The sequence below is a fragment of the Magallana gigas genome, chromosome 4, assembly GCF_963853765.1.
Source record: "Magallana gigas chromosome 4, xbMagGiga1.1, whole genome shotgun sequence".
NCBI classification, from domain to species: Eukaryota; Metazoa; Mollusca; class Bivalvia; order Ostreida; family Ostreidae; genus Magallana; species Magallana gigas.
In genome coordinates, this window is record NC_088856.1 from 50890547 (window position 1) to 50908002 (window position 17456).

Below are 17456 nucleotides of genomic sequence, written 5' to 3' on the forward strand. Positions count from 1 at the left end.
GTTCTCCACCAAATATGTTTATTTTATTTTATATTTATAGAACAAAAACGTTAGCACATAAGTAACCGTATTTCATTGCAAGAAATGATTGTATACCTGACCATAATCTTTTAAAACTCCTAACATCTTTGTAAACTTGAAAAAAAAAAACTTCGTCTGTAAATGACCTAGTTGCAGACCTGTAGCTCTACAGAGAAAATTCAGGTAATCCATCTATTTTTTTTTTTCAGACCGGAAGCTACAGGCCAGCAGCTACAAATGATTCAAATAAAAACACCAAAACAAATTTGTCACATTTATTCACCTATCTTGCACTCTTCACTACATCAATCTCTCACTCATTACATTATTACATTACATAATTAAAGTACAGAACATTATTGAATTATTCTAACAGCAGATTGCTGTTCTAATCCTGTTGTTTCACAATTTAATTTATTTTCCTCAAGTTGAGGAACTGTCTTATTTAAGATATAAACAATATCCATAATAATTATAATGCACAAAACTTTAGTAATGGTTCATAAATGAAATCAAAATGGCTGCATCAAATCAGGAAATGTAAAATGAAGTTGCAAAAAGCTTTCATCATATAAATCTTTTATTTCTGTATGAACTTAACTAAAAGGCTTCATTCACATTCACTTTGCAGATTCAGGGTAATAACAGACACAGAAACCTTTGTTTCAGGTTTTTCTAAACTTGTACTAGACTTAGACTCTTCATTACCCATAATTCAAAGCGTTTCCAGAATTCTTCATATTGCAAAACACAATAAAAACATTGAAAACTGTATATAATTTTGCGGTTGGTAACTATGACAATGACCTTTGACCATCTGAAATTTGTCCTTGACCTTTGTTCACATCACTGATACACACCCAGTCTCCATTCAATGTCTCCTTCCAAAGGCTGACCTGTTAATGAAGAAAAATATAAACAAGTTATTCTCAAAGTACCACTGAATTGAGAATTTGTGAATTAATCATCATTCTCAACAAAAGATCCATGGGCCACATGTGCCCTTTCATGTATATGTGTAGCATGCAGAAAAGGAATTTCTATGTGCTTTAAGAAAACAGTTAAACTACTTAGTCCCTTCATGCTTCAAAAAATAACTTTCTACCCTTTTTTGGTTTATTACTGATCTAGGATACAGTTTGATAATTATATGAAACTTTAGTGTACCCTATATCTTGAATACCAGTATGTTCATCAAATAGAGAGAGTAATCATTTCAAATACAAATATCAGTGGTGTGGGTATGTGTGTGTGTGTAGGGGGTGGACTCTAAAATGTGTCAGAAAAATAGCACAATATTAAAATAGGTCAATTTTTTTTTATAATACAACTAAAGTGGTAAGTAATGTCAATCAGTCTCATAAGGAATTGAATCCCCTCCCCCGCCCATGACAGTAATCATCTCAGTTTATGTTACCTTGTTGTCTCCCCCTGACGTTGCTAGGATGTTCCCTGTGATGGACCAGCTGATGTGCCAGATGACATCGTTGAATTTGTTTAACACTTTTTGTGTCCAACCATTACCGTCGTTGGTCCAGATTATCACTCTCAAATCCTAAACAATCAAAATTTTTAAAGAATGTAAAAAGCAATCAGATCATGATAAAATTTTGAGCAAACTCTGATGCCAAATTGTACATGTTATGATCAGATTCTTATAAATATTAAAGAACTTTTTTATGCCTTGTACTTCTGTAAGAGTAAACGATAGCAGTGTGTAATTTTTTAACAGCCCTCTTATGTTCCAAAAATGTTTCAAAATGTATATTCAACATATATTGGTTGCTTTTCATACCTAACATGTATGGATAGGAAGTATGGTCTGCATATGCAATATGTGATGCAGTTTTTACAATGCAAATCATTTCTTAGTCACATATTTTTTATTTATAGGGAAATAAAACCCATGTGTACTGTATCTATATTTACAGTATAAAAGTAATGCATGCTTTGTCTTATTAATGCTGGGGTACATTATACTGTAATGAAATACAATGTAGTACAGTTTACATGAATATCTGCTTATCATTCTAGCAGTGTCTTTAGTCAGTTTTACATGTACATAGCGGCAAACAGGATACTACATGTATAATAAACCACCAAAGTTGTTTGTAGGTACATTTAAGTAGGTAGTGCAAAAACATTGTTTATGAGAGACCCATATGATGGGGTTTAAGCCCTTCACAGATATTATAGTAGTAAACAACTTCTTGAGCTGAAGTAAAGACTAAAGGAATGGAACAATCAGTCGGTATTCACCTGTGAACAGCTTGCTATGATACTTTTGGGCAGACCTATACTGGGCGCCCAGGCAACGTCCCTGACCCAGTCACTGTGACCTTCAAGCTTCTGGTCCTCCTTCCACTGACCATCCTCCTCTCTACAATAAAGGCCATAGGTCATAGGTCAATAAAGTTATCAAACCTCAGGCAAATACACGTTACTCCAGTGGAATCATTTAATATTTTGTGGGAGCCAATTTTCTTTGGTTGTCATTTTTTTTTACTGGATTAACTTGTATGATAGATGAATAAATTCTTTTCACAATTTTTTGAGGATGTTAATTCACTAGTGAGAGTAACATGTGAAATCTACAAATAATGAGGCACCACAAATTCTTATCATTGCCTTGCTTTACATTTTCAGTTAAAATTAGCGATATTGGTCAAATCTAGACAAAATAAATTATCTCAGGATCAGATAAAAATGCATTTATCGTTAAAAAACAAAAAAGTTTCTCATACTTCCAAATTTTTACTAGGTTGTCACATCCTCCAGATACAAGCTGTTTGATTGGCTGATGTCGACCTGAAGGGTCCAATAGATCTCCAGGATTGATGGGCGGGGCCCAGCTTACTGCATTACAACCAATCTAGAAATTGAAAAAAATATTTAATAATTTTGTGAAAATTATAACAAATAAGGTTTTTAAGATTAACTTATTCCCTCAAAAATCAATCAAATACAAAATAAACTGGACTGTCAATCCTGTGTTCTTTATTTCAGAAACTGCAGCAAAATCAAACTGATATCTCAACTAACAAATATTAATCTTGACACACTTACAGAATGAGCATTAGGAATTTTCTTGGCATCCCACGTTCCATCCCCTACAGAAACAAAACCCATTCCTCATATTTAAAAAGAATGTTTATGTTGAAAAGGAGAATACTGGTAATTCAATCTTTATTTTCCAGTTAATATATGAAAATTTAGTTCTGGTCCATTGCAAATCTTTCAATAAAAGATGCCTGCCTCTTGCATTACATTTTGACATTTTTGGACCGGGAACCAAAACATTGATTTCATTTGGCCTAATTAGGCCTAAAAAAAAAATAGGTTTGTTTCTGCTTTCCCGACCGACCCTAACTGAAACCCGCCAACCCCCAAAAAAATTTCGAGTTTTTTCGTAAATTTCCGTTTTTATCCGTTTTTTTGTTTAAATTTCGTTTTTATCCGACTTAAAAATTTATTGTGTCCTCTAAATTTAAGTCGTAAAAACGCTTATAGAACTTATTTATATGTCATCAGTGTTGTGTAGATGTTTGTTATTTACAAATGGCAGCACATGTCGTGCCAGTTGAGCTCGAGAAATGTTCCCACCAGCCGGGGAAAAAGTTCATCAGATCATTTCAACAATGACAACAAATACTTGGTGTTTTTTTTTAATCTTACCCAGTTTAATAGATAAATGGTTAAATATGCACAATTGAACAGATGGAGAGGGAAAAAAAAATTTAAAAAAAAAAAAAAAAGCCGACCTACCGACCCTAATTTTTTTCAGCCTGAAAGCGGAAACAAACCTATTTTTTTTTTAGGCCTTATTTTCCCATGAATAAATAACTTCCTATAGAGAGGGAGACTCACCAGTGCTGGAAATGATGGAGATTGATCCATCGGAACTCCCGCAAGCCAGCAGAAGTCCAAACTCGTGGGGGGCAAAGTTCACTGAGTTTACTGAAAAATTATTAAAAACATGCCATGTTTACAGCTATCATGACAAAAAAAAATTTAAAACAAACTCTAATCTAAAGATTCAATCTTAAAACTTCCTAATCTGCATGATGATTAAAAACTATTGAATCTATGAGCATGAAATTAAGTTTTAAAAAATTTATCAACATTCTTATTATTGCATTGCAGCGTTATAATGCTACATATATATCCAAAAAAAGTATTTTTTAAAGTAAGTCAGTACATATTCTTTCATTTCAAAATTGAATTCCTTGACAACTTTCGATTTTAACATGTTTGAATTTCACTTCTTGTTCTTAAAAAAAAGTAAAATGTTTTCTGAACAAACTGCCAATCAATTATACCAGAGGAATCGTGGTTCTGATACTCGTAAAGTTTTCCCCATGATCCATTTGTTTCCTTCCAGATGATGACTTTTCTGTCGTAGCTACAGGATGCGATTAGATTCCCAAACATGGGGTGGGCCCAAGCAAGCTGCCAAACAGGGCCATCATGTCTGTCAACAAGTACATTAAAATACTGCCAAACCCAAATCAGATGATTCAAACACATCTACTCACAGTTGAACATCTATATTTCTTACATAGATATCTCAAATATTCATGATATGTCACAGTGATTTTAAAGTGCTAAGCACTTAAAAATTTCCATATTTTAATTTAAACCCACACTATATTTTAGGACGAGAATTGGATTGAGATTTGTGGTAATTTTTTTGTATTAAACTATAATTAATCTTGCTTCATGTCACAAGGACATGCTTCAACAAATTATTCTTGGGTTATGACAAATCTCCTGATTTATTTCTTCTTTATCAATAGCAGACACTGAACTGAACTAAAATTCAACCCCTGAGTTCAGTAATCCATAAGCTCAGGTATCAGATAATTATATTATACTCACCCTCTAAGTTCTGTAACAAGGGTCTGTTGTCCCCCTTTGACGTCAAAGATCTTGATCGATCTGTCTGATGAGCAGGTTGCTAGCTTTGTTCCATAGTAATCCAACTGAGCATCATGCTAAAACCATCAACAGATAGCAATAGAAATATTTTTCATTAGTAAAGGGATACCCAGTATTACAACATCTGTGAAACTTAGCAGAATAATGTTTTTTTGATTGATGAATACAACCAACTAATATGAACCAGTAGTTCGTACGCAGTACGTTTTACATAAATCAGCAATGATAATATGATGAAATACATGTGTTCAACTTGCTTTTTAAAGATAAGAAGCTTGAACATTAATGTGATAAATATTTCAAAGTTGTATCCATTTTTCTGTTATGTAATTTGATTGCCCAAGGATGAAACAACCCATACATTGAAAGAGTATATTAATTTCAAAATGATTTCATCAAAAGATGCACAAATATCTAGTTGCAAAAAGAATGGAGAACGGTTTTCCCCTTTTGACCTTTGGGTTAAAACCGCAAAGGGAAACAACTCGAGTCAACTTTTTTTACAGTGCAGTGTGGACTGAATTTTAACTTGGGTAGCTAGAAGATTCGTCTTACTCATTCACCAAGCTTCAATTGTAATCCATTCACCAAATTTTGGTATGTTACTTACAATCATATCCTCATGAGAGGTATCTATGGAGTTGATGACAGACACCTGTTAAATACAAATTGTGAAATTAATACACAATCACATGAACATGATCAAGGACAATGAATGAAAGAAAACAGAACATAAATATACCAGAATATTTGCTAGCTTTTGTGTTCTTCTATATCTTACAGTAATTTCTTAAACGACATTTAAAGTAAAAACAATGAATGTTTGGCTATACAAATGTTACACAAAATATGTTTTGATTTATACACAAGATTGGGTTTGTCATGTTTGTATCAATTATTCAGATTCTCACAATAGGTTTAGAAGAAAATAAACAAAATATATCTCTTATAAAATACGCGTGTCTCTACTTACCATCTTTGTAGCGTTCAATTTTTAATAGTATGCCTAATTTTTTAAATATCGTCAGTTTTTATGCCACTTTGCCGGTAAACCGTGTAAAAACGGACGTGGCATTTACTTCCGGATAAAGCTCACAACAACTCGTTCGTCGACTTATTCGTTCTAGTTGGGAAAATGTGTTTCAAAGAGGACCTGTATATAGGCCTACTACATATGCATAAATATCGTTTAAATTTTCTTATATCATTAATTTTAATGATTTAATAAAAAAATTATAACGAGATCTTTTCTCGTAATAACTTGGCGAGATAATTAACTCGTAAAAACGAGATCTTTTCTCGTAATTACGAGATAAATTTTTTTTTTCCATGTGGCCTTATATTCGTCTTTCATAGCAACTTCCTAGTACAGAGGAAAAAAATAAGGAAATGTGCTTTGACTACACCTCAAGAGAATAAAATAGAGGTGTTTATTCCATTTCATTTTACAAGACTAAAAATATTAATCATGTTGGAATGCATGTTTATACATGAATACCGAAGCCACAGATCCCAATAAAAAATAAAAATTGTAAGTGAAGAAGCATCTTCCCAAGTCAAGAGTTTCTGATCTGATCCGCTCTACAAAAACAAGGGTCTGTGTAGAGCGGAGCGGATCAGTAACCATTGACTTGGGAGGATGGTGGAGAAGTTACAGTACAGTGTCATGTATTTGTTTTACACGTGGTATCAAAGTGTGCACGTGGTTGGAGAACAAACCATTAATGTTACACGTCAAAAGCCGATCAGGGTAGTACTGGAAGGTGCCCTTCTGTTGAAAAATATACGGAAGACTATGTTTTATCTGAATTCTTTATATCAAATACATTAAAATTTCACATTTAATTAATTACTTATCATTTCATCAACATATTCTAATGTTCTTTCAGCAATGACATATCTAATATCAGTTTGCGCTAATATTGATTACAAAGTAATATCTAAACAGTTTTAAAAAAACAAACAAACAAACAACTTTATAACTTACAACAATCGTTCGTTCTTTCTTTTTTTAATAAAGTCAGTTTCTTAGGATGCAGTGTTAATATAAAAACAATATTCGATTGATTGCTATCCATTAACAGGACCTGATTAATCGTATATCGCACTATTACATTGCCACGGGCTGCCATCGACAATATCTGATGTTAAGGTCCCTACACGGCTAGGTAAAGCCTTGAATGGTCAGTAACAAACTTAACCAGTGTTTTGTTTTCTCTCGAACCACGACTAAATTTTGCTTATCTATAAACTTAAGAAAAGAATACTTTTCAAACGATTTTTAGACGTTACGACAATTACGCGAGGCGTTTTATCCAATGACGTTGCGTCATTTTGTCAGAAGCAAACCAAAGTTTAATTAAGCGTTATAAGTTTATAGTGTTCTTCTCAACCCAGTTTGTTTATACACAGTATTGTATTTTCTTCACTTTGCTTGTTTTTAATTCGGCAACAAAAAGGTTGTCTCTGGTGTCCACACATAAACCCCCTGGATTCTGTAAATGACAGTTGTCAATATAGCGGAGGAACTGTCCGTCCTGATCCAGGATGTGGATACAGTGGTTATGACAGTCTGCTGTCAGGATGCGACCCTGGCTGTCTGTTGTGATTCCAAGTGGAGTAAATGATTCCTTGGTAGTAGAGGGAGGACCAGTGTAGGTAAACCGGAGTTTACCGGCTCGGTTGACCACCACTACTGCATTTGCCCCCCAATCTGACACACAGATATCTAGATTCTTGTTCTCACTTATGTGTTTAATGTTAAGAAATGAATAGAGAGGTTGTCCTTTGTCGTCGTACTGAATGCTTTGTTTTTCCATGGGTCCGGAGTAACGCACGACTTTTGCTTTTTTGCCATCATAACTGTTCATTACAACCAGAAGGTCACCAGTGGAAGAACAGCATATACTACAAGGTCTCCATCCCCATATCAAACCCCGTAGTCTGTTCAATGCAAGGTTCTTTGTTTTCTTCATTATGTTCACAGTATAATTTTCGTAATCAGCGTAAACGAGATCCCCACTCCCTGTCACTGCTATGTCCTTTGGATTGTTTCCTGACTTGGTTTGGACTGACTTTACCATATCTCCCCTGAGGTTGTACAGTCTCATGATTTTGTCCTCTCCACGTGTCCATATCGCTTCATCATTCAGACATGAAACACCACTTAGTTTATATTCTCCATACTCAGCGTTTATCTCTGTGATGATCCGTGGTACTTCAATGAGCGGTCTGTCTGGGGGAGAGGACTCAGCACCGGGAGAGTCCATTGTGTAGCCATGTTCTTCTTTTTCGAGAGATGACGCTGACAGAGAACCAAACTGTTGATAAAGCTGTTCTTTGTTGATCCCATGAGGGGTAAAATTTGGTAAGAAAACTGTGAGTTTAGGAGGCAATCTTCTGAATTCATCATTCCTGGATTTGTACTCAGAGACAATGCTAAAATCATTTGAAATTAGTAAATTCATAAGATCAGCAATGATCTCTGTAATTTCAGAAATAGTGTGGTTGATTTCCTCTTCCTGTTTATTCAAAACAGACAAATGATTAGAGTCCATTTTTCCAAGATCAGATTTCATTTTCTTGATCAGGGTATCTATTTCACAGTGTAAGTCTTCTCCATGCTTGTTGATAGCTGTAGTCAATTTCTGTGAATTTTTATTTAAAGCAGCTTTTTGATCTTGGATGTTAGATACAATTTCTTGATATTTAGGATAGATGGATTTCTCTAGTTCTTGTATATCTCTTTGAATGACTTCTTTCTTGTTTTCTATGCTTTTTGATATTTCAACAAATTTATGGCTTTGATGTTCGTTAGAAGAAAGACATTTTTCGCAAGTAGGAGTATCGCATTGTTCACAGTAAAGTTCACATGTATTGGAGGAATGTTTGGGACATTGAATAGAATATCCGATCTTTTCAAATTGAACCACTTTATGTTCTTTTGATATATCTGAACAATGTTCCCCCACACAGGCTTTACACAGATGTATGTGACAAATGTCACAGTACATAGGGGGGCCCGGGGTCTCACAGAGACGACACCGTAACACATCCTGGGCCCAACGCTGGTCCATGCTCAAACACCCTTTAAACCGTAAAGATCTTAAAGAAAAAGAATAAAACTTTAAGTTTTTAATGAATGTGTCTGTTGCGTCCATAGTTTATCAATATACAAAAATGATTATTACAGTACATGTACGTATACTCATAAAATATACAAGAGGCTGTACTAGACTTTCTTTTCTTTATGCACATGTGTATGATAAGTATCGTGTTTTGATTAAAATATCCACCTTAGGTATTTTTTTTTAAAAACCATAGTTTCAAGGATAATGACTTCGTTGCCAACGGCCGTACCGTTACAGTATGTTGCAGCAAACATTCAATTTATTAAATCAACTCACTAACAAAATGCCCTAGACCCGACGAGTGGGCGCATGTGCAGGGGTAAATCTTTTTTATGTAAACCATCTCAAAACCCATAAAGTGAAATACAAATTCATAGCAAAGCAACACGGACCCCTAAAAAGATAGAAGTGGGATCCGGTGCCTAGGAGGAGTAAGAATTCCGTGCCGAACGGTCGCACCCGCTGTGTGCTCGTGTGTATTTCAGTATTTACATGTATGTTCGGAGATTTACTAGCAGCAGATATATAAAGAACACTATTTTTGTATCGAATAGGTAAAATTACTGTTACAAATTTAGTCTATAATTAGCTGGTATTATAAGGGATAGCTAAATTTCAAGATGGCGATATTTATGTACAATGTAGGGAAGTGTGTTATCTACATTTACATAATCGTTCACTTTTTAAAAATGAGTGAGTGTACAAAGATTATGAGGACGTGTACGATAAAAAAAATCTGGACTCTCGATCCATCTATTGACACAGAGTATCTTTACAAGTTGTTATTGAAAAAATGTAAGCAATAATTAAAATCATCGAATGGAATTGTTTTCATTTTGATTTTGAACATGGTGAATACATTTCAAACCATACGTTAAAAAACTTAGAAAGGAAACAACTACAAAAAGAAACATATACCTTAATCAAACACAGTTAGTCAAATGGTTGCCATTTGTTCCTGGTCTGTTTACCTGTGTAAGATCACCTGATAAATTACTTGTACCTTGGAATAGTGTCGGATCAACGATACAAATCACAGTCGTGCTTTGAAAGTTCACGTCGATTATTGTTTTGTAATAACTAGTGAGTTATCATAGGTTGCCATTAGTTAAAATTAATATTTAAAACAACTGAAAACGGTGTTTTCGATCAGGTGATTGTAATTCTAACACAAAAAGTGTAGGAACTTTTTTAAACTTAGAAGCGGCTGGACTTGAAAGAACCCATTATGAAAATGGTACACCAAAGGTTATATTCTAAGATTCACTAACGAGCTAGATTGTTGCTAGAAAACTTGGGACACAAGCCTACGCTAGCTCTACATCTCCTGTTCTATTAGTAAAGGTCTGTCTCTTTTGAGACCCCCGCCGTCTTCCCAATAATAACGCCGAGAATGCTGGGAAATTTTGGCATCTGATAGTCATCGTTGAAAAAAAAGTTTGTTGTTATGACATTATTGTTAAAAAATATTCATTCGGATTGATTTTGTATGTGACCAATGTATATGCCCATATGCCAATTTCAATTGTTCATGTAGTTAGACATTTCAATGCCTTATATACTAGTTTTAAAATAATGATGCCTTTATAATAAGTTTCAGGCAACCAATCATGTTTAACTTAGTAAATCACATTCTAACCTAAGATAACGGGAAGGCTACAGTAATTTGATAGGGAGACCTGCATATTTGAAAGTTTTTATAGTGATTATTGTTTTGTCTCCCTTTTTATATCCTGATATTGTGAACAAATTCTTTCATGTTAATATTTATTTATAATCATTTCACACATCAAACACATTTACACAATAAACAATGGTTTGAACTAGATTTAAATTGGAATACTTTCACTGATTTAGTTTTTTTTTACACTATTTAACCAAAAAATGGCTTTTGAAAACTTTATGAGAGGTAAAAAATGTAAAACCCTCAGCGGGGGTTCGAACTCGTGACTTACAGATTCGTGGTAGACCCTCTAACCCACTGTGCCACGCTGTTCAGTGACAATTAAAAAAAAAACTACTTATATAATTAGACTTCATTTGTTTATTTCGATAAACAATACGCCACAACATGGAGGTGTCCCATACCACCTTAACACAGTTTATATGTTGAAAAAATAATTATTATTTAAACCCACTTTATTTGACAACAAAACTATTTGAACAATGTCTCTTTGTCAAAAATGATATTAAAAAGTCTTGTTTTAATTAAACAATAATCATAATAAATAAACAATGTATTTGTTTGCGAAAAAAAATACAAACAGTTTATTTCACATATCTTTTTTTTTTGTTTATCAACATAAAAACAAAAGTAATTTAATTGCAATACTAGTATCTTCATTACAAACACATCTAGTTGGTTCAATGTCACACATACTGGTTTACAGCGTTCACTTCCTCATCTGCATACACATTTTGTTTCAACGCAATATTGTATTTTCTTCACCTTACCTGTTCCAACCTCAGCAACAATGAGGTTGTCTCTGGCGTCCACACATAAACCCCTTGGAGCCTGTAAATGACAGTTGTCAATGTAGCTGAGAAACTGTCCGTCCTGATCCAGGATGTGGATACACTGGTTGTTACTGTCTACTGTCAGGATTCGACCCTGGCTGTCTGTTGTGATGCCGCATGGTTTAAAATTCCCCTTGGTGGTGGAAGTCGGACCGGTGTAGATAAAACGAAGTTTCCCAGCCTGATTGACCACAACTACTGCACGGGCTCCACTGTCTGACACACATATATCTAGATTCTTGTTTTCACTAATATTTTTAGTGGTACCACCAGGTGAATAAAGAGATTTTCCTTTGTCATCGAACTCAATAATCTGCTTCTCTGTAGAGCCAGAGTAACGTATAACTTTCGTTTTTTGATCATATTCACCGTTCATTACAACCAGGAGGTCACCGGATGAGGTACTGCAGACACTGAGAGGTCTCCATCCCCATGTCAAACCCCATATCCACCCCTGTAGATTTATAACGGTCTGTATCTGTGTATTCTTCACTATGTTTACGGTTCTATCATCATAATCAGTATAAACTAGATCCCCACTCCTTGTCACTGTTAAGTCATTTGGATAATTTCCTGACTTGGTCTGAAGTGACTTCACTAGTTCCCCTTGCAGGTTGTAGAGTCTCAACATGTCACCATCACCGCGTGTCCATATCTCCTCATTACTAAGGCAGGACACATCGCAAATTTTATTTGGTCCATACTCGGAAATTATTTCTGTGATGATCCATGGTTCAGCGATTAGTGGTTTGTCTGGGGGAGAGGACTCAGCACCGGGAGAATCCATTGTGTCGCCATGTTCTTTTGTTTCGATAGATAACGCTGACAGACAACCAAACTGTTGATAAAGCCGTTCTTTGTTGATTTTCTGAGGTGTAAAACTTGGTAAGGAAATCTCGAGTTTCGGAGGCAATTTTCTGAATTCATCATTTCTGGATTTGTAGGCAGAGACACGGCTGACATCATTAGAGTTTAGTAACTTCTTCATATCAGTAATATTCTGTGTGATTTCAGAAATGGTGCGAGTTATTTCATCTTCCTCTAATTGTATGACAGCCAGGTGTTTTAAATCTATTTTTTCAAGATCAGATTTTAGTTTCTCGATCATGGTCTCTATTTCTCTGTGCAAATCTTCGCCATGTTTATCCATAGCTGTAGTCAATTTCTTGGAGTTATCAATCAAATTAGCTCTCTGAACTGGTATGTTTGCTGCAATATCCAGGAGTTCAGGATAAATGCAATTCTCTAGTTCTTGTAAATCTCTTTTAATGACTTCTTTGTTTCTGTCAATGTTTTTCATTAACTCAATAAATTTATGACCATGGTGTTCATCAGAGGAAGCACAAGTTGCGCAAATTGGAATGTCACAGTGTTTACAGTAAAGTTCACATATCTTAGTGGAATGTTTAGGACATTTAGAAGAAGATCCCCTCTTTTCAAGTGGCAGCACTTTGTGTTCTTTGGATTGATCTGAAAGATGTTCCCCCACGCAGGCTTTACACAGATACATGTGACAAATGTCACAGTACATAGGGGGGCCCGGGGTCTCACAGAGATGACACCGTAACACATCTTGGGCCCAGCGCTCGTCCATTCTTGGACAATTTTTGAGCGTAGAAGATCCTAGAAAATAAAATAAAAAATACCCCACATCTTTGGAAGTTTTATTCATAAAAACCTGTCATATCTCTTTACATTACTACTCCACACGATTTATGTTTAATATTTCTGATTATATTATGTACAAGGGACTACATGATATGTAATAATTAATAACCAGGTCCTATAAGAATCGATCCTATTGAGGCAATTGATAAGATAACCAGTTTCTAGTTTTCTTTTATATATATATATATATATATATAGAGAGAGAGAGAGAGAGAGAGAGAGAGAGAGAGAGAACAGTTTCAAAGTTTCTATTCACTAGCGCTTTCTGGATTTTAACATGCTTCTTCAGGTGAACGTACATAAGTTATTTCATCTTCCTGTAATTGTAAGGCAGTTAGTTAACTTATGTACATTCACCTGAAGAAGGAGTATAAGGAAGTATAAAAACCGTCCAAAATGGAGAAGAAATATGTTAAATTATTATCCGCATAAATATACATTTAATACAACTGTTACAACTTTTAGTAAGGTAGTTTTTTCTGTAAGCCTTCAGTTCATGAGGTTGAATCTCATAACGTGCTAAGGATCTATGGAGGAATCAATATCCCAAACAGTACTGTGCAGTAAGGCAACCGAACAACTTGGATGTTTACTAAAAGTTGTTACATTGTATACATTTTAATGCGGATTTACATGATCTAACTTTTGCAAATTAAAAAAAGAAATCTCTTTCGTGCACTGTTTTTTTTTTTTTGCCTGTTTGGGATATTATATCCCAAACGGGCTGTTGTATATCATTAGGACTATTGGTCAACACCTGTAAAACAGCTGTGTAGTCTTGGTACACAACTCGGTTTCTAAGTAAGCCCTATATGAATACAATAGGAAAATTTTTATGATAAAATCGTATTTTTTTTGTAAAATGGTTCGTAGTGCATTGTACGAATACATTAGTTTAATTTAAAGGACCCAAAATCAGTAAATACACACCCTAATCCAACATGGCGAGTCCGGATAGTATTGTTGCTATGCGGTACCGGTGCATGATTCACCCTAAGACGGTTCGCTCCTATTCTGTTTCGCCCTGAGTTGGTTTGCGCCCCGACATTTTGCATGTTTTCAAAACTTTTGATATGTAAATTGTTCTGTCATTCTAATATTTGAATATTTAAATCTCAAACATCGTCTTTATATTTTGATAAAAAATTTCTTCTGTACTTCATTTTACATTTTCAGTGCAAGTTTTTATTTATAGATTTTCAATTATGAATAATTTTACAACATTTTGACATTTCTTTGTACTTTATATTTATCAGCTTGGAAAATATTTAAGAATTTTTGCTACGATATAAATATACATGTGTGTGTGCAAATTATACACGAACTATTTTTAAATGATGTTCAAAACTTTTTAAACATGTTTAATTAAGAAATCCCTGTTTGTTGTAATAAGATATCAGGCTTTGGGTAATACTAAATGTAATGGTAATGCATTGCAATGCATTACATGTTTTCAAAGAAATGCTAGTAATGTGTAATGCCACAAAATTAGCATTACAAGTAATGGTAATGTAATTTATTACTTTCCAAAATCTAGTGTAATGCTGGCATTACATGGCATTACTTTGCATTACTATGCTTATTTATGCATGTTCACTTTAAACAATGTGATGAATAAATGAATAGTTGAAATTGAATTTGACTTAATTTATTTTTTAAGAAGATAAAAATAATTCTTGAGATAAAAATGTTTTAATTGTATTATTAAAAAAGATTTTTAAAAATTCATTTTTGAATTGTTAATATTACTAAATATAACAGCACAATTTCATAACATTTTTAAGAGTGTTGTTATAAAGAGTTTTTAATAATTTAAAAAATTTACTCCAATTAGTTTGCACTTCAATAAGAAATGTGTCAACAACACACTATGCCCCCAGGATAATCTAAGTATCAAAACAATCTACCAAGGTATTGTTATAAGAAGTGCTAAACACCCCAATCCCCTTCCCTTCGCTATGTCCCAATAGAATAGGAGACAGACATGCACCTTTAAAAGCAAAATGAATGCACTGTCCATACATGATGAAAATCAATATCACTTCCAATATTATAACCCATTTGAAAATAATTTTACTACTTACTTATTCTCTCTCTCTCTCTCTCTCTCTCTCTCTCTCTCTCTCTCTCTCTCTCTCTCTTGTATATTAAGTACACTGTACATTAGTTTGGACTGATAGAAAATACAAGATTCATGTATTTTTTCTATTATTGCACTTAATATATTCTAAGATAAAGATCGTCAAACAGTACTTTTCAATCCAAACTTCGACTGCTCCTGTAAAACATTTATTTAGTATAGCTGGGAAGATTTTCAAATTAACAGGATGCAGTTAAAAGATGAACCCTTTGAAACTTCGATCATAAAGTGCAACAGCAATCTTCTGTCTTAAAGTGTCCTCAGTAGAAAGAAATACGATTCAAATACAGTATCTTAAGAAATATAACTGGGAAAAACCATCGGTTTATGAATTAATACAATTAAGTGTCCAAAATTATAAAGATTTGTGTAATCTGGGGAAATATCTCTATTTAGCTTTTGATAACCGCAACAATATTCCATAAATTGTTTTTTGTTATGCATGTAATTCTGCGTCTCTATTTCGTGTCCTACATTGTATCATGCCAAATGTCTATAAATATCATTTTACTTATGTAATATGTTGTTCATAATGCCACAAGATGATTATATTTTTAGCAAATAAAGAATGACTCTTGTATAGTCATTGAATTTGAACCTGATACTGAGCATGAACCTGTAGATATGTTAAAGAGTGTTTTATATTTGAAACATTTGCAAAAACTCTTTATTAGCTTTACTTTTTTAAAACAAAGTAATGGTAATGGTAATGCATTACTTTACTCATGTAATGGTAATGTAATGCATTACTTCAAGAAAATAAAGTAATGGTAATGGTAATTTAATGCCCAAATTCATGAAGTAATGGTAATGTAATGCATTACTTTACAATGTAATTCGCCCCAAGCCTGTAAGATATTCATATAATTTCCAAACGACCAAATAAACGATCTATGTATATTACCTCGTGATTGTATCATTTAAGGAATAAGGAATCATTCTTTGAGTATTATTATACAAATATGGACTCAATGTAGGTCAATATGCATTTATAATGACCCAGGATGACAATATTGACCGAAGATACATGGAGGATATCGACCGAGGTCGATATCCTCCATGTATCTGAGGTCAATATCTGTCATCCTGGGTCATTATAAATGCATATTGACCTACATTGAGTCCATATTTATTATATTATATAATATCCCAAATTTATGAGTACAATGTATATCTTCTTAATGTTTACAGAGATAGTGATTTGCAGTTGTTGTAAAGCACAATTTGAATGAAAATGTTTCAAAGTTTATTGAACATTACTTCCAAATCTAACAACCTGAGTTTCTTTTCATTGAGCAACAGTCCTCATATTGTAAGACACAAATCATAAGAATCAACAATAACAATAATTGTAAATCTATCACAACAGGAATAACAAATTAATAAAGAATAGATATCACATATATATATTATTTTATCTTGGCAATGAAAAGTGTTAATATTTTCAACATTAAAACAACTTATAACAATTTGTAACAATAACAGTAATAAATTTAATAACAGTAACAACACTAAAATAAATATTCCTGAAGTATTTCTTTTACTGATTTCACCAATATACTTGGTCTACTGATTACTCTTAAAACTGATATTGAAGGTGATTGTTACATTTGAACAATTGTACATGGTTGGTAAAACGGGTACATTTGGCATGGGAATGTTTGCATAAAGATTGTCTAAACCATCATTCAAGTTTGCTTCATCATTACAAGTCGTCAAAGTTGAAGAACAGGGCTTTGGCAGTGGTAACCCAATATCAAAATTAGCATTGGTAGCCAACGAAGCTTGGGTAATGGTGGATGATGCTTTAGACTTGGAATTTGATGACACAACTCCTGAACGTGCGCTTAAAGTTTCTGACATTAGACGTTTTGTACTTTCCGTTGTTTGGCCAACAATGCCCGAAGGGCTTTATGATAGATTTGACCACGCTCCGTTCATTGAGTCCATATTTGTATAATGATTTATAGCAAAATGTGGATAAAATCAGGCCCATATCAACAAATTTATGAATTATGTGGCATGTTAGATGATGATTACAT

The 17456-nt window shown here is 33.7% G+C and overlaps 2 protein-coding genes across 2 annotated transcripts; both read right to left on the minus strand.

The window, feature by feature from the left end:
• Nucleotides 1–699: 699 nt before the first annotated feature.
• LOC105342784 (protein SEC13 homolog) lies at nucleotides 700–6071 on the minus strand. Its single transcript, XM_011449837.4, has 10 exons — nucleotides 5933–6071; nucleotides 5570–5614; nucleotides 4900–5015; nucleotides 4341–4492; nucleotides 3889–3978; nucleotides 3088–3131; nucleotides 2766–2893; nucleotides 2281–2401; nucleotides 1439–1576; nucleotides 700–917 (listed from the first exon to the last, which is right to left on the minus strand). Exons 1-10 carry the CDS (start codon nucleotides 5933–5935, stop codon nucleotides 816–818), a joined length of 939 nt encoding a protein of 312 aa, XP_011448139.1. The 5' UTR covers nucleotides 5936–6071; the 3' UTR covers nucleotides 700–815.
• Nucleotides 6072–6934: 863 nt separating this feature from the next.
• On the minus strand, nucleotides 6935–14271 carry LOC105342785 (uncharacterized). Its single transcript, XM_034449634.2, has 4 exons — nucleotides 14205–14271; nucleotides 11492–13229; nucleotides 11045–11080; nucleotides 6935–9063 (listed from the first exon to the last, which is right to left on the minus strand). The coding sequence occupies exons 2-4, from the start codon at nucleotides 13198–13200 to the stop codon at nucleotides 7362–7364; spliced, it is 3447 nt and encodes a 1148-aa protein (XP_034305525.2). The 5' UTR covers nucleotides 13201–13229; nucleotides 14205–14271; the 3' UTR covers nucleotides 6935–7361.
• Nucleotides 14272–17456: the final 3185 nt, after the last annotated feature.